Raw genomic sequence first — 24186 nt, forward strand, 5'->3', positions numbered from 1 at the left:
CAATTACAGAGATGTTTACTATTTCTATACTATATACTATATTATCAAAACTGTTCTAAGTTTTATGCAACTACTGTAACGACCCACACACACACGCATATACATATATATGCATTGTACTCTCAGTCACGCTTTTCAAACCTATAATTGCATGTATGTGTATGTATTGTATATTTAAACTTTTTTCAAGTGAGCGAGCAATTTTGTTTGGTTTTGTGTTTGTGTTTTTCTAGTTTTAATTATTTATATAAAAAACAACAACAAAAGGAAGTAGATGAGAGAGAATGAAAGCGAGAGAATTGTATGCAATTTGAATTATTTCGTTTAGTTTGTAAGCATTTTAAATTAAGGCTCTACACTACACAGAAGTGTAATCCGTAATAGAAAACATAAAAACGTAACCAAAAAAAAAAAAAAAAAAAAAATACCAAACGACTTTTATTTGAATTGAAAATTTGGCGCCTAACTAAAAGTGTTGGCGTTGGAAATAGTGTCGAGACGTTCTCAAATGCAGCCCTGGTTTGTATGTAATCCAACACTGGCAGGCCTGGCTCATGTTCGTTGTGGGCGCTCATTTGATTTGCTTGGTTTTTGGTTTTGTGCATTAATCATATTGCGCTACCGGAAATCTTAGGTGAAGTGTGCATTAATTGTAAGTATATAAATTAAGTATTTACAGCGCATCTGCTAACCATTTTCATTAACCTATATAATTTGTGTGGCACTACGCCAATTGCGTTCTCAATCCACGCGAAATAAACTGCGCCATTTTATCACCAATACCAAAGAAATTTACCGTTTTTTCGCTGAGTCTGCAGTTACTCCAATTGGAAATTTGATCGTTGCCTTCTCTGTAAAATGTCCGAATTAGATTGGGACGACCCAAACTATGTTGAGAAACCAACAGAATACGCTCAATCCACATACAATGAGAATGATGATGATAATTACTCTCGTGGCCGTCGCTCGGGCTATGGCGGCAACAGTAAAAAACGCGACCGAGAGCAGCGTGAGAGCTATGACAGAGATAACGGCAACTCTCGAAGGAACGCGAAGCACGCTTACAGCAAATCACTGAAAATCTCTTCAGATATGGTAGGCCGTGTAATCGGTCGCGGTGGCTCCAATATAACGCGAATCCAACAAGATTTCTCAGTTCGGGTCGATATCGATAAGGGCCGACGTATGGTTACAGTCTCAGGCAGTGAGAAAGTTAACGTTAGAAATGCGTTAGACGAGATAAGCAGGCAGATGCAAAGCGATGGCGGTGGCTATAACCAGACGTCGGAGGGTGGCAGTCATGGCCGATCCTATGGTCAGTCCGACTATGGTCGCTCCAGTGGCCGGGAGCCTGGACGATATGAGGATAGAAGCTCTGGTCGCTCGAACGACAGAAGAGAACGATCGAGCTATAATAGTTATGGCGGAGGACAAAGCATTTATGACTTGGCACCATCCTCAGCAAAGGCAGACGATGGCGACTTGACGGGCACCATAGACTGGGCGGCACTGAACAAGGCCTCAGTAAGATGGTTAAGTATAAAACGTAAAATCCAATTTAAAACTTCACATTTCAACAGGAAGCTGCTCAAGCCGAACGTTGGGCAAAATGTCCACCGTTGACCAAAAATTTCTACAAGGAGTGCCCCGAGGTGGCTAACCTGTCCGAGGCGGAGGTAGCGCAGCTGCGCCTGGAGAACAACAACATCAGCGTTTCGCACGTCTTCGAACCGCAGGAGGGCGAAGTGTTTGCGCCCATACCGAATCCTGTATGGAAGTTCGAGCAATGCTTTGCCGAGTACCCCGATTTGCTGGCCGAAATACAGAAGCAGGGATTTACGAAGCCTTCACCCATACAGTCGCAGGCCTGGCCCATTCTGCTCCAGGGTCACGACATGATTGGCATTGCCCAAACGGGCACAGGAAAGACGCTCGCCTTTCTGCTGCCTGGCATGATCCACACCGAATACCAGAGTACGCCGCGTGGTACACGGGGTGGTGCGAATGTCCTGGTCTTGGCGCCCACGCGAGAACTTGCTCTCCAGATCGAGATGGAGGTGAAGAAGTATTCTTTTCGCAACATGAAAGCGTAAGTGGGAACCCGAAAGTAGATCCCATTTTTATTTTGTTTCTTTTGATTAGCGTTTGCGTCTATGGCGGCGGCAGTCGCAAGATGCAAATTTCGGATGTGGAACGTGGCGCTGAGATAATCATCTGCACGCCTGGACGTTTGAATGATCTGGTACAGGCCGGCGTAATCAATATATCGTCCATTACCTATCTGGTGCTGGACGAAGCCGATCGCATGCTGGACATGGGCTTTGAGCCGCAGATACGCAAGGTGCTGCTGGACATACGGCCGGATAGGCAAACCATCATGACATCGGCCACCTGGCCGCCGGGTGTTCGTCGCCTGGCGCAAAGCTATATGAAAAATCCGATACAGGTGTGCGTAGGCTCACTGGATCTGGCTGCTACGCATTCCGTCAAACAGGTGATTGAGCTGCTGCAGGATGACAAGGATAAGTTCCATGTGCTTCGAAAGTTTGTGGAGAACATGACCAAGTCGGACAAGATCATTGTGTTCTGCGGGCGGAAGGCACGTGCCGACGATCTGTCCAGCGATTTGAGTCTGAGTGGATTTTCCACCCAGTGTATACACGGAAATCGTGAGCAGTGCGATCGGGAGCAGGCCATAGCGGACATTAAGTCGGGCTTGGTGCGCATTCTAATTGCCACTGATGTCGCCTCACGCGGCCTGGACATTGAGGACATATCGTGCGTGTATTTAGTATATTCTAATTGATTTATTTGATAACTTTTTTTGCGCTTTAGGCATGTCATCAATTATGACTTTCCACGCAACATAGAGGAGTATGTGCATCGTGTGGGTCGCACAGGCAGAGCCGGTCGTCGGGGTACATCCATTAGCTTCGTCACACGTGAGGACTGGGCCATGGCCAAAGAGCTGATTGATATATTGGAGGAGGCCCAGCAGGATGTGCCTGAGGAGTTGCGTCGCATGTCCACGCGATTTTCAGATATGAAACAACGTCGAGCAGCTGAAGGAGGCATTGGAGGTGGACGTAGTTTTGGCGGTGGCCGGTCTGGCGGTCATCGAACTCGTTATTAAATCGGACAACAATTTATATTATGCCCGAAGGCAAAAACGATTTTTGTTTGAGCAAACAAATTCAGACAACGCATTGAAGCGATCGAATATTTTTTAGTTACATACTAAGTACTTATCTTCATTTTTATCAAGTATAAAATGTAAAAGTTGTGAAATCTAATTAAGTTTTAAAGGGCTTAAATATGTAAAAGAAAGCAAATCAAACGAAAAACTACATTCAATATATGTAAAAGAGAAATGTATTGTAAGTGTATTTTAATTTTCGACTCCTGTGTATTTTTGCAGCAGTTCCTGTTTGCGCTTTCGTAGCAGCGCCTCCTGCACGTCCTGCTGCGTGGGCACCGGCACGTGGGCAGTGAAGCGCGGGGCGAGCAGTCCGTGTGGATCATTTTCGGCTGCGCGTGCTTTGGCATCTTCGGCTGCTTCACGTGCCGGGCCAGAGAGCGGATAGATTTCATCGTCGTCCTCTTCGTCGTCGATGATGCGGCCATCGCGTGCCATTTTCTCACGCCATTCCTGCACAGCCTTCTGCAGGGCAATCCGCTCAATCTTCTCTTCCAGCGGTATGAGCACGCCGTCCTCGTCGTCACGATAGCCATAGTATTCGGCATCGATGTCTTTCATCAGCTCGGCACGAGTTTTGCGCGGCGGTGGCGGCGGATCCTGTTCGAACAGCTCTCGCACTCCAGGCAAATCTTTGGCAGCTCCAAAGTATTTGTAGCCTCGATTGCCCGGCACCTCGCGGCCTTCGGCGTCAAACATTTTGGGGCCATACCGACGATAGTGTGGACCGCCCAGCGCTGATATCTGATTCTCCCAGTGCCGTTTCTCACGCAGCAGCTTGTTGATCTCATCGTTCAGATCGCGAATGCGGAATTCACCCAAACCAGCTGGAAAAAGTATTTGATTATATTTGATTATATTGCTTCACGTGTCACTGCAACACTTTACCATTTTGAATTTGTGCTACTTTTTTGGATATTTCACGTATAATCTCCAGACGAAACTTTTCACACTTTGGCAGCTCATGGCACTCCGAGGCCAGGTAAGGTCGGCGCTCCTTTTCACCTGATTCCACTTCCTTGGCGGCTCGCCAACGCGCCAAAGTTGTCCTGCCGGCAGAGAGAGATATATAAATAAAATACGATCATAGTGCAAATATGTATTATACTTACATAGCCTTCTCCGCATTTCTTGCCTGAAATTAATCAGTTTTAAATTATATATCCAATAATTTAACTAAGAAAACGTTTACTTACCATTTTTACAGATTGTTTATGTTTCTATTTGTGGTGGCTCGTAGATAACAGTTATGAATCGGTACTCATCACGATTCGATACATTATTAACATCGATTACTGTAAACTGTTATTGCTGTTAAATAACAGCTGGTTTTGTTTTTGGACTGCAGCCGTTCACAGCTGTTAAGTTACTCATCAGGCCATGCTCAGTTTTAGAGCTCAGCAGCTAAACTTTTACTCGACAGGAAATAATAAATTTGTTAATATTGATTTTGCGCATTAATTAAGCGCAATAGCTCGAAGTCATTCGAATAACAAGAATTAAAATATTTACCAAGTAATAAGCGAAATGAACTAGCAATATTGCTTATCGTTCATTTGTTCAGTAGTTCGATTACATTTGTTCCGATATAATATCACTGCTGTTTCGCATACGCCATTTATTTGCAAGAAAAAAAGAAAAAGCAATTAACAAAACAGAATAAAGATGTTGGCGCTTATCAACAGGATTCTGGACTGGTTCAAGAGCATCTTCTGGAAAGAGGAGATGGAGCTGACGCTTGTCGGCCTCCAATTCTCAGGCAAAACCACATTCGTCAATGTTATTGCAGTGAGTATTTTTTTCCCCGAAAAAAGCCTTTCTTTTGCTTTGATGAGTGTAAATGGGGCGGCGCCAGCTTTTAAGCGGTTGGTCAGGGGTCAAAAGAGCAGCGCGCCGCAGGCTATGGCAATGCAAGAGCCAGGGAAGGAATCCAATAACCAATAGACAGGAGCGAGAGGCGGCAAATGACAAATCGAGCGCTGTTGTTGTTTTGCTGTTTGCTATTGATTTCTCTTTGTTTCTAAAACAAAAAAAGAAACAGAAGAAGAAGAAGAAGGAAGGAAACGTCATGCAGTTATCAACTATATTTTTACGTTCTGTCGCTTCGCACTGTCACAGTTAACTTCATTTAGAACTTATTTTTATTGTGTCTCGCGCTAATCAATATGTGTTATTTGTGTATTTGCTCGAATGACGGCATTATCAGCGCTCTAGAGTCGTTTGCCTATCCCAGAAACCCACTTCATTGATAATTTCCACCTCGAGCTCCAAATCTGACTGCAAATATGAAAATATGCGGGTGCCTTTCCTATCGTTGTTATTGTTGTTGTCATTGCTGTGAGTCATGTACCTTAAACTAAATATAATTCTTAAGCTAACTGAAACTGAAACCACATGCCCCGAGCCATTCCAGAGACTGCGAGACTGCCTTGGGGTTGTTCAGGAACATTTGCCTTATATTGACATAAAGTAAAGTCTGGCTTGCCTGACTTCCAAACAGGAGTTGATTAATCAACCACAGTGAAACTTCTATAGAAGGACAACATAAATTTAATATTTATCTACTGCAATATTTTCGACAAACAACTAAAGAGATGAAAGTTAGGATTAAATGCGAAACCAATTCAAGAAATCTTTTAAAAGTAAAGAAGTCTTGTATAAGATCAGGTACTTAACATTTCAAGGAATTATTGACAAGTGAAGAATCTAAGAGTAACGAAATCTTATAGACATCATTAGACACTTATATAGATCATATTTTAAACAAAATTGGATCTGTTTTTTTTATGCATCTCTTCTAATAATATATATATTTCTTCCTCTTCAATCCTCAGTCCGGCCAGTTTGCTGAGGATATGATACCGACAGTTGGTTTCAATATGCGCAAAATAACCAAAGGCAATGTAACCATTAAGGTCTGGGATATCGGAGGCCAGCCACGTTTTCGCTCCATGTGGGAGCGCTACTGTCGTGGCGTCAATGCAATTGTGTAAGACTGATCCGCATTAGCTAGCCACATCATCCATATCTGACTCATTTGCTCATATTGCATTTCAGTTATATGGTCGATGCGGCTGATTTGGATAAATTGGAAGCGTCCCGCAATGAGCTGCATTCGCTGCTAGACAAACCGCAATTAAATGGCATTCCAGTGCTCGTCCTGGGCAACAAACGTGATCTTCCAGGCGCGCTTGATGAGACTGGGCTTATTGAGCGAATGTAATTTGACCTTATTTCTATATAATTATATAACTAAGCAAACTTTCGTTTATCTACAGGAATCTGTCCAGCATACAGGATCGTGAAATCTGTTGTTATAGTATTTCGTGTAAGGAAAAGGACAACATCGATATAACGCTGCAGTGGTTAATTCAGCATTCGAAAAGCCAAAGTCGTTAGATTATAGCTTAACATTTACACACAAAACAACTCACACACACACATACAACATAATATACACAAACAGACACACGCACACACACACACACACTCACACACGAAATTTAATGCACTCTCTCGCAAACACATTGAACAAGTAACTTAATTTGCAGTATATTAATTTGATGTAGACTGTTAATTGTTGTATGAGTATAATTCGAAGCTACGCTAAAGCTATGGCGATGGCTCGTTATGATTGTTGGCATGTGTGTTTGTATAAGGAATTTGTGTTTGGGCTGAGACGTCGTGTTGGGGGTGCTCCTCGTTAGGACCAAATATCTCGAATTGTAGTTCAAAAATGTGACAGGACTAATGAAAAATAGCCAACCGATTCTATATAAATGTGAATATATATAAACACAACACAAACAACTACACACACTGACACAGAGAGACACACATACACTTTTACATATTTCCTTTGTACACAGCGAGAAATCGCAAAGTATTTTGCATAATGTGCTTTCACCTCATACAGCCGTTGAATTTGGTGTCTCTAATAATTTGTTGCTTGTATCAGCAATAGTTAGGCCTATGTTTAGTGTTTTATTGGTGTGATTATATAAAACTATAACTTTTTTATTATCATTTTATATATATATAGGCATATATATATAGAAATATAAGAAATATAAATACAAATTATGATTTACCTAAATAGTTTATATTTTTGCTTAGCGAAAATTTAAAAAACAAAAAGACGTTTCAAACTAATTAAATATCTATGTATTTAAATGTGTGTCAAGTACATGCGTGCAACAAGAAAAATTAAGTAATAGAATGTTTGTATGCTTAAAGGCCATTGCTAAACAACAACAACAACAATGTATAACTATAAAACAATAATATTAAAAACAATAACAATTGATACCAGTGTAAGATAAATGAATATTACGATTTGTCTGTACCACAGATCTTTGTTTAAGCAAGCGCCGGCACGCTTACTGTATGACATCCCTTTACCACACCCACACATACACTCACACACACTCACAGTTGAATCATGCTTATGTACAATATTTTTATATATTTTAATAATCAATTTCAATTATAAACTACATTAATCTAACTGAAAAGGGAGACGCCCACAAGAAGCGAACAAAGCATAACTAATAAAGACTATTACAAAAACGGAAGCGTAGAACCGTAGAGGAAGAATTCTGTGAGAACTGGCGCAACTGAAACTATTTCGAGAATAAATATTGTATGGTGTTTTCAACTGATCCCTAAAGTATGCAATGCCAAATCCGTTTGCACGGGTACAAATTTTAGTATCCCAGACTACGCGTATGTGTGTGGTCCCTATATCTTAGACTTTAATGAAAAAATTTTACTAGGAGCACATTATCAGAAGGGTATGCTTAGTTTAATTCTGAAAACGTCTTCAGATTTAAGAAATTTTTGCCTTTTCTATCAAATTTTTTGTGGCTAAATTTCAAGCGCTTCAATTTTAGAATTTGTTTAAAATTACAATAAGGGATAGAATTTCAAAATCGTCCTTGAACTATTAATTGAGCAGCTGCTGAGACGGAGACAGCTCTTTCAGGCTTTTTAGACCGTAAAACTAAATCATCTGAAAATACTGCTGAATATAAAAGTTTTAATTGATTTTGCAGGCTTTCAAATAAATAATCAAGTAAAAAACCTCTAGTTTGAGGTCTGCTCGACTACAACTTCTGTAATCCTTTCAAACAACTGTTACTTTGATCATGCTAAGCTCCTTCAAAGATAATTTCAGGATCTGGAAACCCCATTTATAATTCTCTTTTCAGTCGCATCTGATGTACCTAAGTTCTTCAAGAGTTTTCTACCTAAAATGATAAAAATTTGAATTTTTGATATATAATATATAATATAATATGTAAAATAGTTTTTCTAGTAAGACATTCGAAAAAGTTTCTTTGATTTTCTAAACAGCTTCTTCTAATGAGGGTTTTCCTATAGTCTTATTCAAAAAACATTTTCTAAATATTTTCACTTATTTAATTTTCTAATCTATTTCTCTGAAATGATTTTATAAATATTTTTAAAATAGTTTCTCTACAAAGAATTGTCAACAAGTTTTTTTGATACAAATTTTGCAAGTACTAATAAAAATTTCTAATTAGATGGTCTAAGTAGTTTATATATTGAGATTTTCTTCAAAGGTTTTCTAATAGAGATTATCAGTAAAATTTCCTTAACAAGATCCTCTAAATAGTTTCCTTACCAAGATTTTCCATATGTACCTGCTCACATATACCTAATTCTATATACAAATAATATTATATATTTTCTATGCGCACAGGTGATGGGTCGGGTGTGATAAGACTATGATGCATAATGCTAATGTAGACCCATGAATCAATGACAAATGACAATATGCGGTCGCAACCCTGGGCAATGGCTCATCAGGCATGCTGAGCAGCGTACACTGAAAATAATTTATAGTCGCATTTGAGGCGCTGCACAAGACTGGTAGTCGGATAGTCTCGATGCATGCATGCTTCTGCTCTGGCCAGTGGCCACCCAGTTGTCGCTGAGAGCAAGTGGGCAATTGATCGATGCGATTGAATATGAACGCATAAATACTCTTCTAACCAGAGCCCTTAGCGCAAGCCAGACAGAGGACAAGACGGGGCTAATTACGAATTCTGTGTGCAAAGGCTGTGTTCCAGGAATACGTGTCAAGTGCTGGCTCCAGCTCCGACTCCGACTGCAAGTGCGACGGCGACTCTGGGTTGTGCAGTTTCAACTGCGACACGAGCCGAGTCGAGTGACTCATATGAAAATATTCTCATGCCTGCGGGCTGCTTGGGCTGCTTCCTGCTTCCTTTTGGGATCGCAGCGTGCAGCCAGCAAGTTTGCTGCCTAAGTCTTTTGTTTGGTCATCAAATTGAGTTAATTACACTTTTAAATGCTGGAAATTAACATTGCGCCGATAACGATCTCTCAGCACTCGCAGCACTCGCAGCGCTGCCTGCTCGCCACAAGCCACATAACATAACTTGGCCATAACTTGAGCAAATCACAACAACGACAACTACAACGACAGCGACGTGTCCGCTGTCCATGTCCGCTGTCCGCGCAGCCAGCTTCGCTTGTGCTCGTGCTTCGAGCTTGCGACAAGCTCATAAATTTTCATAAACATAACAAAAACAGCTCGCTAATGTTTTACGCTAAGAAACTAACAGAAAACTAAGTTTCAATTATGTTTTCGTGCCATAAAAAATAGAAGTAAATAAATGCAAAAAAAAAAAAAAAAGAAACTAAACTAAAATCAGAAATTCCTAATGTTATTATAATCTATACTCTAGCAAGGGGCACTAGAGTTTTCTCTTCTAAGATGCAACATGGAAGGGGATATATTTTTTATATGGATATATTTTTATATGATATATTATTATTAGTGATTTAATTTTGAGCTTAATTTCTTTTTACATTTTTTAACACACCTGAGTTAGATGTTTTTCTTAGGGAGTATTCTATATAAAAGTAGAATCGTCTTTGTAAATTTTTAATTGGTATATTGTCTATAAAGTCTCAATTCTATATACAGAAGAATCCGGCTAATGCGACTCCATTTATCGCGTTCGTACCCAGATGGTATATGAGCAAACTTATACGCTTTTAGCGTCTTCCAGGTATAACGACGGTAGGTTAAGCATCGCTATAATCGGATCTAATTAGTCTATAGCTAAATTTCGCAAAGTGTTCATCTAAATGATTTCTAAATAACATACATGTATATATATGTACATCTGTTATACAGTTCTATATAGAGATCAATCATTAATTTTTACGAACTATTAAGCTGCATGAACTATGTTTGCTTTATAAACCTTTATAGTCTTTGAATGTACCTCAATCAACTGTGTCATCTAAGAGACTCAATTCCCAATGTCTATACTCTAGATCCCTATTTTGTGCTATCACCAATCTGGAAGAGACAGTCATTTATATAGAACATAATCAGTCGAAAACTACATGATTCATTCAAAAACATGTTTGTTCTTGAAGAACTCAAATAGATGGATAGATGATTGGCATCATCATTTGTCATCTGAGAGACTTAATAGGTTTTCAGCTTTTGATTCAAACTATAGAGTTCCATCGGAAAGCTTTGCCATTTTCATAGAGTTAATCTCCATTACAGCTCATCATGCAATCATATTATATACATGGATCGTCCTAAGCCTACGAGAGTATAAATGCTTCTGCATGCCGCAAATAACTCTTCCTGCCTGATGTTGCTTCAGCAATTTGTGCGACTTGTGCTGATTATATAATGGCATTAAAACATGCCCAAAAATGTAAAGAGAAAAATAAATATATATGCATATATATTTATACATATACATATACATATATATGTATGTTTTTGATGTTGGCAAATAAACATTTAAATATTTTTGCAGGCCAGCCAGATAAGCGCAACGGGAACGCGATCATTTGTATGCGCCGCAGAAGGCGAGGGCCAGGCTCGGAGTGAACCTCCGTCCGTTCGTCTGTCAGTCGGCCGCGTGACTCCTTTGATATAAAGCCGTCAGAGCCAAATGTTGTTGGGCGGGGTGTTGACCATAAATATGCCGCGGCACAAGCACTATATTAATGCATTATATATTAATTAGCCAATGTCAAAGCAATGCTTAAGCATATCAGTGCCCATATCGAGGCGACATAGTGCTTAAATATATTTTAATTGCTAACGCAGTGGGCAGCCCCCAAAAAAAAAAAAAAAAAAAAAAAACAACAAAAAAAATACAAACAAAAATAAATGAGAAGAGGAAACAGAGGAGAGCTGCAGAAGCGCTGTGGGGTCCACCAAAAGTGTGTCTGGCCAGGAGGCTATGCCACCTGAAAAGTTCCTGGAATTGCAGCCACTAAAACAAACGAAATGCTGGCTAAAACAATAAGCCCAAACAAGAGGCAGCAGCAGCAGGCATAAAGTTCAAGCCTTAACAAGATGAACAAAAGGCAGAGCCTGGCTAAGACTCGAGCTGAGGCTGGAGCTGGGACTGTGCCGGCGCGTACTTGGCAGACTCGTGGGCAACAATTTTCATGTTTTTTGGGCTGTCAGTAGCAAATATCGCCAACAACAACAACAACAGGATACGCTGACAACAACTTGGCCTGACAACCAGCCAAATGCAAATAAGTTTGTCTCGCTGTCTTTTCAGCCGAATTGGCCAAGTTGGCTAAGTTGGCCCGCCTAAGCTTGATTTCCACCTACACTCCCTCTCCCTCGCTCTCTCTCTCTCTCTCCCTCCCCCTCTCTCTCTTGCTCTCTTGCTCTCTTGCTCTCTGTTGATTTATTGTGCCTTATCGAGCGCGCCATTTGCCTTAGCACTAGGCCATAGGTGAACCATAATTCACGCAGCAATTGCTCGCCTCGCCGCATCTCTATAGCTCTGGCTGAGCTAATAAAGTGCTCAGGTGTGACTCGGGCGACTCGGCGACTGCATCTGCTGCCACTTTAATTGATGACAACATCTTGGAATTTTTGTTGGTATTTTTTCGCGAGCTGAAGTTTGTCTTGTCGCCTTATTTCACACTCGCATTCCCAGCAGCCCTTCGATGCCCAATAAGATCCGACTGTCTCTATCTATCTCTCTCTCTCGCTCTCCCGCTCTCTCTCTCTCTGTGTGTGTGTTGAAATCTGTTAAATAATGAAACATTTGCACGATACTGGAATCGTATCTGGAGCTCTTCTCGGCCACAAAACAATCCACAGCCGAGCCATAGCCCAGTCGCAGTTGGTGCAACATATCGTACAAGATTTCCGGGAATTGAAAACTGCTAAAAATCGTGTTTGATTTTATACGTTCGCTGTTCGCTGTTCGCTGTGCTCTTGACTGTGGAGGACGAGGACTGGCTTCAGCTGCTGCATGCAACAACAGCAACTGTTGCTGGTAGCAACTGCGACTTCGAGTCTGACTCTGACTGTAGATACCTGTAGCATCTACGATATGCGTCGTGGTTCAACATGCAATCGCAACAACAACAGCAGCAACAACAACAAATGAAAGCAGCTTGTTAACTAATTAAAACCGAAAATATATGCAAATCAAAGCTGGCCTGATGCGAGACAAGCCAAGCCAAGAGCGAAGTCTCTTTGGCTACTGTTTGCGCCCAGCGGCTGCTGCCATAATGCGAACGACAACTAAATAGCCAACAAAGCGCATTGTGCAACAATTAATTGCAACATTTTCGGTGGTCTTCACCCACCGTGCCGTGCATTGACGAGCCACCAAAAAATCTGTACTCAATATGCAATCAATTCAAATGGATGCGCCTTGGCTGCGCGATTTACGACAATGGCCCCTTCAGCTACTGCCCTTTTTTTCAGTTTTTTCTGTTTTGGCCCCTTTTTTTCTTAGCCCTTTTATTGGGTTCAGTGTGGAGGGCTGCGGCTGCTGCTAACTGATGCGGGCGATCGGCCAAGGTGCGGGACATATGTAAAACAAGCGGCCGAACAACCGCAGAGCCAGACGAGGCCAACTCTGAGCCAAACTGACAGCCTGCTGCTGCTGCTCCTCTTGCTCCTCCTGCTGCTGCTGCTGCTGCTGCTGCTGCTCCTGCTCCTCCTCCTCATCCTCACAGAAAGGATTTCGGAAGTGAAATTTATTTTGCATATCGCCGCGCTTGACAATGCATTCGAGCTGGCATTGTCTTGGCGAGCGAAGGCAAGTGCTCCGTCTCCGGCTCCGGCTCCAGCTCCGGCTCCTGGGAAACGTTTTGCGCAACGCATTTATCAAGCTGCAGTCAATTTGGATAAGGGAGCCAACGTATTGTCGATTGTCAATGGGAAATTATCCAATTTTGTGGCTTCGCATTCAATTGCGCCTGTCAATTTACAAGGCAGATTCCACGACCCGCCGACGAGTAGCTGTCAGTGTGATGAACGGCCCAGCTGTGTGGTCTGGCCAATGGGGTGGGCGGCTATCGAAATGGGCATGGCCAGTGGACAATATGTGTGTGTGTGTGTGTCTGTGTGCCATAAAATCATAATCGTTGCAGCGGATCAGTTGCCTTACCGTAGTTAAGCGCTGCCTTAGCCCAAAATATATTTCACCCTTACTCCTTGCCACACTTGGCTCGCCAATTGCTTCCGGAGATGCGTGCCAAGTCATGCAATGCCCGATATGCTGATATGCGCTGCAAAAACGGGTATACTCGATTAAGTGTTACACATGTGAAAGGTATTTATGTAAATGTATATGAATAACTATGTGAATATATCAATGTTGGTGGATCGGATGTTTAATGAGCTATGCATGAAGCTTAGAAGAGAGGAACAGCAAGATCTCTATTTGAAATATAGACAGAGTGAGAGAGAGAGGGAGAGAGGAAAAGAATGACAGGGAAAGAGAGGACACTAAGCTTATTTGAGACAGATATGCAGAGAAAGTAAGAAAAGGGAATGCTGTATAGAGGGGTACATATTGTAAGAATAAGAAAGCCAAGGGGAGAGAGTGTTGAACATATCCAGAGACAGACATGCAGAATAGAGAGCGAAAGAGAAAGCGATTTAAATATTGATAGATAAAGCTAGACAAAGAGAGATCGACACATATTTATAGAGAGACTTAGATACGGAGAGAGAAAGGGACAGAGAGAGAGAGGGAGATCGAGAGTGCGGGAGAGAGAGAGAGAAGGAGAGACAGTAGAATAGAGACAAAGAGAGAGAGAGAGAGAGATAGAGACAGAAAGTATGATAGAGAGAAAGGTAGAGACAGCGAGAGAATTAACGAAAGGGTAAGCTGCTAGAGAGGCATATTGAGAGAGAGAGAGAGAGAGAGAAAGAGAGAGAGAGATAGAAGGAGAGATGAGAAAGAATAACTGATCTAGAAAGAGACGAGGAAAATTGTCCAAATAGGAAAGATTGGATTACATATAAATGCACTATATATACATATACATATATACAAATATTTATATAGTAGTCATAGAACTAATCTATTAAACAACTACCTAGAATTATCAAGTATTTCCAGTATAGCATTCTGGCATTTCCAATCTCAACTATCGCCCAATTCATGCCCATATCAAATCGAACTTTGGTATATATATAAGCAAATTTTTCAAGCCAAAGCTCCTCTAAGACTTTAAGAAGAGATTAACTAAACTGAAAGTATGTACCAAAGACTCCCCGAACTAAATTTGCTACGCACAACACATTAAGGTAGGGTCTTAACACGTCGTCTACAATCCATTAGTTACCACCTTCATTCTTTTTTGGTAATTTTTTTTTTTTTGTGTTTTATTAATTGCATCAAGATCAAGCGCTGCAGTGAGTGCCGCCAGCGCCAAAGTTGTGAAAATATGATAAAAAACCAAAAAACAAAAAATACAAGCAAAAACAAAAAAGGAGTTCGCTAATGAGTATTTACCTTTCGCACAGGCCTGGCAACGGCCAGTACGAGGTATAGGCGTGGTGTGTGGGGGGTGGCGCGGCTACGGGGCGTATGCTTAATGCTAGATTAATATCGCGAAAATTTCATGTGCGCTGAACTTAACGGCTGATCGCTCATAAAATTAATCAAGCTGCTTTAGGCTACTTTAAACGTTGCCAACATTTTGTTGCTGTTGCTGCCGTTGCTGTTGTTGTTGTTGCTGTTGTTGTTTTCTGGTTTAGTTGTATGTTGTTTTTGTTATGTTTGGCTGGCCTGCCTGTTATTATTTTCACATACTTTGTTGGGATTTCCTTTCGTTAACAAATTGCTTTCCTTATCGATGCAAGAGTTGAATGCACTCAGAGCCAAAGCCAGAGCCAGAGTCAGAGCCGTAGCTGGAGCCGTACGTACACGTACAGCCTTATGCAGACTTATATCCCTAATGCCCGGGACGACGCGTCGTGCCATTTGTTACATTATAAAATATAATAAATTTCTATTTTTTGGCCATAAATATGCTAGACGAGAGGCCAGCGCGATGGACTCGTGATTGCAGCGCATTTGCATAAGTTCATCGGCAAAAAAAAATGTCAATTTTAATTGAATTTCTATTGTACACGAACCGAATCGATCTTGACGAACATTTCGATTTATGTCTGCTCAGTCTCAGTGTGTTCGTCCGACTCTCCGGCTGTCCCTCTGTCTGTCTCTTTGTTGTAATAAACATGTCAGCCGCAAAGCGAACCAACTAATTTGAGCGCTAGTTCAAAATGCTGGCTCAGTGTTTGCCTGCTTGGCCTGGCCAAGGTAAAACCTGATTTTTTGGTCTCCACAGATCTTGTCTTGTGGGATGCTGCACTCACTGCTGCTGCTGCTGTTGCTGTTATTGTTGCTGCTGCTGCTGTTGCAGTAGCTGCGTTGCACCAATCCCAGTCGCTAGCTTAGTGCCATAATTTATGCGCAACAACAACTCGCTTTCGTGTTGGCTCCGCCTTTTGGCCAATCAGCGTCGTCGACTATGCAACAGCTTGTCTATGGACTGGCTCCGATTCCGATTACGGCTCCTGCTATGGCTTCACTGTATCGGCTGCTGTTTGCCTGGCCGCAGCACAGATAGCTCAGAGTCCTGCCTTGTTAATGATGGTGTGAAAACATCTCTCAATATACTAACAATGAGTCATAATAGTTTATCGTCTGAGAGAGAAGAGTAGAAATATTTCAAAAATATATGAGGTTTCGATTCCGATTTAGATAGAAATTCATATTTACAATATATTAATGCTTTACTGCTAGTAATCAAATTTATGGAAATAAGATATATAGTATCAGTTTATATACAAATTTCTATAACTCAATATGATCAATTCTGTTTTACGTCTGATCTTAGGATCTAATATCCTATTGCTGATTTTTATTAATATAATATTTTTGATACATATATTCTCATTAAGGAACCTCTATATGATCTCAATCTGTGATCTATAATTTAAATGCATTTAAAGTTTTGCAATTTTAAGATTTTTAACGTTTTCAAATGATATCGTACATATGAGATGACTTATTGATTTTATGATGTGTAAAACGTTCACTTCAACAGTTTTATTGGTATAATTTTATCTATACAGCAGTAGAATGATCCAGTATAAAACCAAATACCATATTATTTTTAATATATCTTGATAAAAATAATATTCTAACAATTATAAGCTGAACTCATAAGTAAAGCCAGACTATTTTTAATTAAGCTCCAATTTCTTAGACATACTAGTAAACAAATTATGTAGAAGTTCTCTATGACCTTCATATGTAACGTACCTAAACGTCGCTCAGTCTACAATTAGTAACTACTTTAGCAACTGAATTCAATATGCTCAATGGGAAAGATTCTTTAAAATTTTCAAACAATTAAAAAAAAATTAAACAAATTTCATGGATGTAGATTAACTTAATCAATTTAATCTTCATCCATAAAATTTGTTTCATTTTTTTTTAAATGGAATTATTATTGTTTATTTATTTATATTTTTGATTTGCTTATTGTTTTGTACAAGACAGATTGCAAATAAAAATATATACATATATAAAAAAAAGAAAAACTAAAATTTTTTTTTAAACTCAAATTTTGTAGATTAAACAAATAATTTTTTTTAAGTTTACGCATACATATTTTTTTATTTTCCTTTTTAAGATTATAAGAATTTTTTCAACTAGTAGTGTATGGTATATTGCATATTGGAAATATATTTATAATTGTAAATACATAAACTTATTAAAAAAAATAAATAAAAATTATAAACACACATATGATTGTTTACACCATACTACAAAAACTTTTCCATATTCAAATAAAAATTGTGTTTTATTTTGAAAATACAATTACACATCAATTTTAATGATTTATTTAACTAAGTGAATATGTAATTTTGGTTAGTGTATAAGAAATTCGCTTCCCTTCGCTTTCCCTTTTATTGTTTTATATTAGTTGCGGCCGCTTCATATTTGTGGTTGTTGTTTTTGGTGTTGTTGTTGTTGTTATATGTTGGCACGCTGCGGAAACATGAATTACAAATTTCAGTTGCAATTTGGCTCGCACGGAATTGCACCTGCTCGAAGGTTGCCGCTGCACCCGGCTCCTGCCTCTGCCGCTGCCGCTGCCTCAGCTCCTGATGCTGATGAAGCAATAAAAATGCAGCGCGTGCCACGCGGCCAAGAAGCCGCCAAAAAATAAAATAAAATAAAGGTGCAAGGTGCATCCAAATGCAGCACACACGCACACACACACACACATACACATACAAAGAGCGTGAGCGAGAGCAAACACAGAAATGTAATTAAATGAGCCCCGCCACAAAAACCAGCTTAGGAATGTTGACTGTGTCCCGATTTCATCCTAAGCCCTGCTGCGCCTAGCGGATTAACGAATTTCTCGTTATGCGCTTGACTGACAGCCAAAGCAGGGAGAGGCGCAGAGAGTAAGAGAGTGTAAGTGAGTGAGTGAGTGAGTGAGCGAGAGTGAGAGAGTGGAAATGGAATGCTGCAATTGTGGCTCGCTTTGATTTGTACAGCGATTTAACGCCTGATTGGCTAATGAACTGAGCCGCTTTCAAGTGGTTGCAATTCCCAGTTGCAATTGCTTCTGCTCTCATTTTTTCCCCCCGTTTTTGTTTTGTTTGCTTTGTTGTTTGTCAATTGGCAATTGATCTTTTGGGCAATTGATCCGCTTTACGCTTGCGGCCAGCGTGCGAAAAATCTACAGTTCGACTGTGTGCCATAAAAACAGCTACCCCGAAACGAAGCGCCGGGATATACATACTAACATATATTTTGAGGGCATTTGAAATTACTTTTATATTCAAATGGAATTATTTAAATGCATGTGTGCGTATTACTTATATTCATATGTACATACCTATGCTTATGTATATATCATTAGATAATTATATATATTAAACTTATTGATACTATATTATACGTATATAAAATGTATTTATAAATAAAATATATGTTTCACTCTTCGAATTTCTATTTCTTTCCTCAAAGTTTTAAAGACATATGCGTAGCTCCATAGTCCTATAGATTTATTTATAAATACGAAAATTTAATAGAGTCGTTTAGATTCATATATAAATATAAAATCTTATTTCAGCATTTTTTTGTTAGCTTTGGGTCCAAAAGTCAAGTATTTTGGATAACAAATAACAATGTCTTGAATATTTATTACTAAAGTGAAATATTTTAAAATATGTTTAAGAAAAGTTAAACATAAATATTATAATTATATAAAATTGTATTAAACATATGTATTTAGTTGTGAATGGCATTAAGACTTGCTCAAAATATGTGAGTTTAATTTATTTTATGTATAAATAAATATAAACTTATACCGAGCTCTCGAAAGAAAGAAATTCCTGATGAGCAATGCGAGTCAAAAATCAAAAACTCTTGTGAATTTAAAAATGGACTTATATAGATTTGTATAGATAAGCAGATATTTATATAGGCATAAAACATATATTAAAATATGTACAAAATATGCATATCAATACTCATATTCGTATATGGTTTCATTTGATATGGCTAAAAAATATGAATTTTTTATGCACATATGCTAATCGGGAAGACAGATAAAAAAAAAGCTAATTTCAGCTGCTGCGGAAAGACAAGGAGTAAGATTGCTACTACTATTTAAAGGCCATAAAAATATATAGACATACATAAAAATATACATATGACTAGACGTATAGACAGATGAAAATATGGTTAACAAATATCACGCAGAGAAAGAATCAATAGATTCTAATATTTACTAGCTAAGCTGAATAATTATATAAATGATAACGGAGGATCTCTCTGATTATCTTTGTCTATAATTTCATATGCAAACAGATATATAAATTGTATACCCTACCCACTGCACTTCTAATGGGTATACGAATCTGTTAGAAGTGCGCCAATAAATTGTTATTAATTTGCGCGCTACGATTTCCATCTAAATGCTATTTTAATTGTTAGCCAATATATTTAATAAGAAATGAGCTGCGTGCCACGCCCCTCCCCACCGACGGACAACCGGCTGACTGGCAGCGATAGCTGCCACACCGCCGTAGGTGGGCCGCATAAATCTGCTGCCTTAATTGCAGCTTACAGCTTGGCCAGCTTGGCTAGCTGGGCTAGCTTGGCCAAGCTAAGCCAGCTTAGCCGTAGAGCTGGCATTTGGCATACTCGAAATTGATTTCGGGTGCGAGAGCGAGAGTTTACGAGGCGCCGTAAAAAATCGCATCAAATCGAATCAAATGCAGGCAAATCCCGGCCCGAAGCCGAGGCACGTGTAAATAAATTGCCAACGGTCAACCCTTTGGCCATCAGGCGGTGTCCTTTATCATAGCTGGCCAAGAGAGCGCATCCCTTACCATATTTCTGCACTAATCCCGGTCAATAAAACACAATTTTTGCCACTTGATGGCAGCGGAAAAAGGAAGAAGAGAAAAAAATCTAGCTTAGCTACATTTACTTTTCAATTGCGTTACGGACGTTGTCTTGCCAGGGGCGTGGGCGTGTCTGGCATATCTGGCAAGTGTAGCTAAATAAATAAGTATTGTGCCAGTTGAAGTGTGCGACATCGAACGAATAACGTCAAGTTTTATGTTTGTTTATCGCTAAACTGAAAGCTGGACACTCGCTGCCGGACAGCCGGACAGCCGGACAGCTGGACAGTTATGGAGCTAGGAGCTAAGCAGGGAGACAGCCACCCACATGGCTGCAGAATTTGCTTGTCTCTGGATTTATGCGTTTTGCCTTTGGCTATTTATTTTCTTCAGCTATTTTCTTGATTTGGCAATTTACTGTGCATTCAGCCATGTAATTGAGTTGGCAATTTTTGAGAAAAAGGGTTTTACGATACACAGAGACAGAGATTGGAAGAGTGGCTGGGAGTGGGATAGTGAGTGGGCCCATCAAATACTGTATTAACTATGTTTGAGTTAGTTAGAGTTATAGGCTCTGGGCTTTGGGCTCTGAGCTGGCGATGCATATCGCGTGAGAGTCGCGTTTGGTTTTATGGCCCATAACAGCCCTAATTAAGGCCATTGTCAAGAATGCAAGTTGCAAGTTGCAAGTTGCCAGTTGCAATTGGCAGATTTTGTGTTGTTGCATGTCGCCAGGGTTCAGTCGCCCATTTAATTGTCATGTTGTGCATTGCGAATGACAGCGTTTTTGGCCGCACAAAATGCGGCTATCGCACGTGAGGCGACAATTATGCGCCCAGCAACATTCTGCAGCCAGCGCAGCATGAGGCTGGCAACATGTTGCTACGCATATTGTAAATGAGTTTGGTTGCAAAGCTGACGCAAAGTGGCATAATTACATGTTTCGATGACAAGACCTGCTAGCTATGTTCACGCGCTCATCGCCCGGCGAAAGGGGGAGGGGGCGGCTGTGGTAGGCGCGCTCAGGCAAAGGAATGCTGCACGAATGACCAAAAAAATACAGCAGCAGCAGCAGCAGCAACAACAACAACAACAACATAAGAGAATGAAACTGTGCAGGCAATTGCATTTTTGGTTACATTTCGCTCACGTTTCGGCGCTGCAATTAAAAACGAAACAAGCCAAAGGAACAGAGCCAAGCCAAGGAGTAACCGTCCAGCCGCGTTTAGCCAACTATGAAGATTTAGATAAGCGCCTCATTTTGCTAGCCGCTAGCGCAGGCCCGACTCGACTTGGCCTGGTCCCGGGCCGGGCCCGGCCCTGGTCAGTTTTTTAGTTTTCGGTTTTGGGTTCGGTTTTTTGTACACGTTTTCCATTTCATTTCGTGGGCCCCTCACCTTACCATTTGGGCCAAATTGTCGCTCAGACCTTGAGTGTCCTACACTTGCATTTAAATTACAGCAAACGCATTTTATATACATATATAAGTATTTCTGCGTCCGCTGTTACGAGGGTGTAAAACGAATGGCCTACAAAATTTATTTGTCATAATGTAATTTTAAATGTTTCTGTGTTCACATTTGCTAATGACTTTTTGGCTCTTTGTATTACGCTTCAAAAACATTTGCTGCAGCTGGATGAACCAAGCTGACTAAGAGAAGAGAGCGGCCGTGGCTGGCAGTGGCAGTTGCTGGAGCTGGGGCAGGGGCACACATTTTGTACAAATTGTATGCCACCCAATCAAATACAAATCGGCACCCACCAACACAGGCCACGCAAACGCCGTTGATCCACAGTGGGCCAGTCGTGGTCGTTGGCAATCATCGCCGGCTGTAATGATTGCAAACACAATCTGGCCATGTTGATCTCGGCTTAGGCTTGAAAGAGTGGAGTGCAGTTGCTGGAGTTGAAGTTGGAGTTGGAGCTGGAGTCGTGGCACAGAGGTTGGTGCGCACGCCGCATAAGTTTTCCGCTGAATTTCCCTCAGTTTTCTATTGCCCGCCGCTGTGGTCATGACTTCGCTGACTGCATAGAATTTCAACAATAATCGCAGCGAGCGGCTAACAAACCAGCAAACAAGGCGAAAACAACACACAGACAACGAGCCAACAACAACAGCAACAACAATAATAGCAACAACAAAGTAGTTGGTATCATCATAATCATAATGCGCATAAGCCGCATGGCAGGGCTAAGAGGTGGGCTGCAGGGGGCGTGGCGGGAAGAGGGAGGCAGCGAGCGGGCGGCATCGGGAATTCATTCCAGCGAAATCGCAATTCTGCGAAATCAAATTGCACAAATATTTCTCTTATGCAATGCAACAGACAGAGAGCGAGAGAGAGAGAGAGAGAGAGAGAGAGGGAGAGCAACTTAGTGTGTGTGTCGATCCCCCTGAGTTGCCATTGCCAGCCAGATGGGTTCCAACTAAGTAACTAAGCAAAGCTCCCTCCACATAACAACAGAGCGCAATCGCATAGTCGAGGCCCAGTCGAGGTTGCCCCGCTGCCATTGTGGTGGCCATTGTTAGACATAGACACACAGACACCACAGATGGTCGCCCTGAGCGTGTTCCCGGTTTACACGGTGCCAATTTGTGCATTATACATAAAAATATAAAATTTTCAAATTAAAAAAAAAAAAAAAAAAAATAAAAAATTTGATTTCGCCCCCGGGTGGACTCGAACCACCAACCTTTCGGTTAACAGCCGAACGCGCTAACCGATTGCGCCACGGAGGCAGCTGATCTCATGCTGGCAGAATATCAAATATTAGGCCGAACTATAAATAGACATTAATAAAGCAAACCAAGACGAATTTACTATTACGTATTTTTTTTAGTCTTATCTATTTCTTATCAATTCAATAACTCTGGATTGTTCGTCTTATCTGTTAAAATAATTTGTATTTAATAAATAAAAAAATATATGAACATATTTACAAATATATATATTATATTATTGTATAGATTATATTTATCAATAATGAAATGTATGAATTCTACTTTTTCTATTATGCCTCACATAATCATATAAATTAATAATTGATCAAATTATTTTGTGACGCAAAATAATTATGAAAACATTAAACATGAAAATGCTTTACTATATTTAGTAAACTGAATTAATAAAAAAACTTTCAAAAAATTCGATCCTGCCAGGAGTCGAACCTGGAATCTTCTGATCCGTAGTCAGACGCGTTATCCATTGCGCCACAGGACCGCTTAATAACACCGGAGCTTTCTTCTCTACAAAAATATTGCTATAAATAACATGAAATGCTTATTCATGATTTTTCGTTGTTGTTGCTGTGTCGTGTGTGTTTAACGAGCTTATTTGCATACTATTTTATTGTTTCTCATTAAGTTTAATGAATATTGAATTAAGAGCATATTCCGGTTTTTCTATACACAGTTGTTTCTAGTTAACTGTTCTTAGTTCTCTGATATCACGCATGCTTATGCCTATTGTTCGCTGTGCTTTGAAGCTATTCTTAGTTTTGTTTACTGTTCTCAGTTGTGTGTATTTGCATACGGCAACTGTTCTCGAAACGAAATATTGCTGTGGCCACACTGTTCTCAGCTGTAATATTTCAGTGTTTGCTTTAATTGTTCTCAGTTTTTGAGGTATTTATTTCTGCTCAGTATTTTCTGTTTATGCAGTTAATGAAGTAATGTTTAATATAATATATATATGTAATTATATATTTTTTTTTAAATATGCTTATATTAATTCATAGCGCTTTTTAGCTTGCTTTAGTTGCAAACTGTAACCATTTAAGTTTATCATGATCTGCAGCTCTGGCAACTTCGTGTAAACTTGTGCAGCGTCTTGCAGTCTCCTGTGAACGTGATAAGCTCGAAATCAACCGCATCGTCATCATCTTCGTCGTGGTGGCGGCGGTGGCGACCGCCACTGCTGCTGCTGCTGGCAGAGAATCCAATCGGCATGGTCGACGTCGTCGTCGACTTCGTTGTCGTCTTTGTTGTTGTTTTTGCTGTTGGAGCTGTGGAATTACAGCCACTCTAATCTCTCGACAATTGTGGGCGCACACAGCGCGCAGGCGCAGCGAAATCATGCGAAGAGGAAATGAAATCGCGCAACTGCAACTGGCAACTGGCAACTGGCAAAGTGGCAGCGCGACGAGCTGCAGCGGGCGGACAACCAGGGAGAGAGACCCCAAGCAGTCTGCGATGCTTTTCCTTAATGCTTTGAGTGTTTGTAAGTCTGTATGCGGCTGGCCATGTAGAGTCCGG

The 24186-nt window shown here is 40.4% G+C and overlaps 3 protein-coding genes, 1 long non-coding RNA gene and 2 other non-coding genes across 7 annotated transcripts; 3 read left to right on the forward strand and 3 right to left on the reverse strand.

Moving 5' to 3' along the window:
• Positions 1–519: 519 nt before the first annotated feature.
• Positions 520–3375, forward strand: LOC6572917 (probable ATP-dependent RNA helicase DDX43). Of its 2 annotated transcripts, none has more exons than XM_001998984.4 (5): positions 520–652; positions 789–1524; positions 1581–2089; positions 2143–2778; positions 2836–3375. In XM_001998984.4, exons 2-5 carry the CDS (start codon positions 859–861, stop codon positions 3131–3133), a joined length of 2109 nt encoding a protein of 702 aa, XP_001999020.1. In that variant the 5' UTR covers positions 520–652; positions 789–858; the 3' UTR covers positions 3134–3375. The 2 variants fall into 2 exon arrangements, with proteins under 2 accessions (XP_001999020.1, XP_043863201.1); XM_044007266.1 differs by having other exon boundaries at positions 819–1524.
• Positions 3357–4474, reverse strand: LOC6572916 (pre-mRNA-splicing factor ISY1 homolog). Its single transcript, XM_001998983.4, has 4 exons — positions 4393–4474; positions 4309–4331; positions 4085–4245; positions 3357–4023 (listed from the first exon to the last, which is right to left on the reverse strand). The coding sequence occupies exons 1-4, from the start codon at positions 4393–4395 to the stop codon at positions 3389–3391; spliced, it is 822 nt and encodes a 273-aa protein (XP_001999019.1). The 5' UTR covers positions 4396–4474; the 3' UTR covers positions 3357–3388.
• Positions 4475–4747: 273 nt separating this feature from the next.
• Positions 4748–6992, forward strand: LOC6572915 (ADP-ribosylation factor-like protein 8). The gene is made up of 4 exons (XM_001998982.4): positions 4748–4984; positions 6031–6185; positions 6254–6415; positions 6475–6992. Exons 1-4 carry the CDS (start codon positions 4862–4864, stop codon positions 6593–6595), a joined length of 561 nt encoding a protein of 186 aa, XP_001999018.1. The 5' UTR covers positions 4748–4861; the 3' UTR covers positions 6596–6992.
• A 304-nt stretch (positions 6993–7296) lies between these two features.
• Positions 7297–8743, forward strand: LOC116804907. Its single transcript, XR_004364938.2, has 2 exons — positions 7297–8192; positions 8251–8743. It is a non-coding gene; the product is annotated as an uncharacterized LOC116804907 (long non-coding RNA).
• Positions 8744–22597: 13854 nt separating this feature from the next.
• Positions 22598–22671, reverse strand: Trnan-guu. The gene has a single exon. It is a non-coding gene; the product is annotated as a tRNA-Asn (tRNA).
• Positions 22672–23079: 408 nt separating this feature from the next.
• Positions 23080–23152, reverse strand: Trnar-acg. Its single transcript has one exon. It is a non-coding gene; the product is annotated as a tRNA-Arg (tRNA).
• Between the last annotated feature and the right edge of the window lie 1034 nt (positions 23153–24186).

Source organism: Drosophila mojavensis, unplaced genomic scaffold (assembly GCF_018153725.1).
Source record: "Drosophila mojavensis isolate 15081-1352.22 unplaced genomic scaffold, ASM1815372v1 contig_16, whole genome shotgun sequence".
Taxonomy (NCBI): domain Eukaryota; kingdom Metazoa; phylum Arthropoda; class Insecta; order Diptera; family Drosophilidae; genus Drosophila; species Drosophila mojavensis.

Coding starts and splice junctions, on each gene's coding strand:
- LOC6572917 (XM_001998984.4), top strand. CDS start 859: ATGTCCGAATTAGATTGGGACGACCCAAACTATGTTGAGAAACCAACA. Junction 2,090..2,142: donor TCTTTTCGCAACATGAAAGC/GTAAGTGGGAAC, acceptor TCTTTTGATTAG/CGTTTGCGTCTATGGCGGCG. Junction 2,779..2,835: donor CTGGACATTGAGGACATATC/GTGCGTGTATTT, acceptor TTTGCGCTTTAG/GCATGTCATCAATTATGACT.
- LOC6572915 (XM_001998982.4), top strand. CDS start 4,862: ATGTTGGCGCTTATCAACAGGATTCTGGACTGGTTCAAGAGCATCTTC. Junction 6,186..6,253: donor CGTGGCGTCAATGCAATTGT/GTAAGACTGATC, acceptor ATTGCATTTCAG/TTATATGGTCGATGCGGCTG. Junction 6,416..6,474: donor ACTGGGCTTATTGAGCGAAT/GTAATTTGACCT, acceptor GTTTATCTACAG/GAATCTGTCCAGCATACAGG.
- LOC6572916 (XM_001998983.4), bottom strand. Junction 4,246..4,308: donor AGAAATGCGGAGAAGGCTAT/GTAAGTATAATA, acceptor CTCTGCCGGCAG/GACAACTTTGGCGCGTTGGC. Junction 4,024..4,084: donor AGTAGCACAAATTCAAAATG/GTAAAGTGTTGC, acceptor TACTTTTTCCAG/CTGGTTTGGGTGAATTCCGC.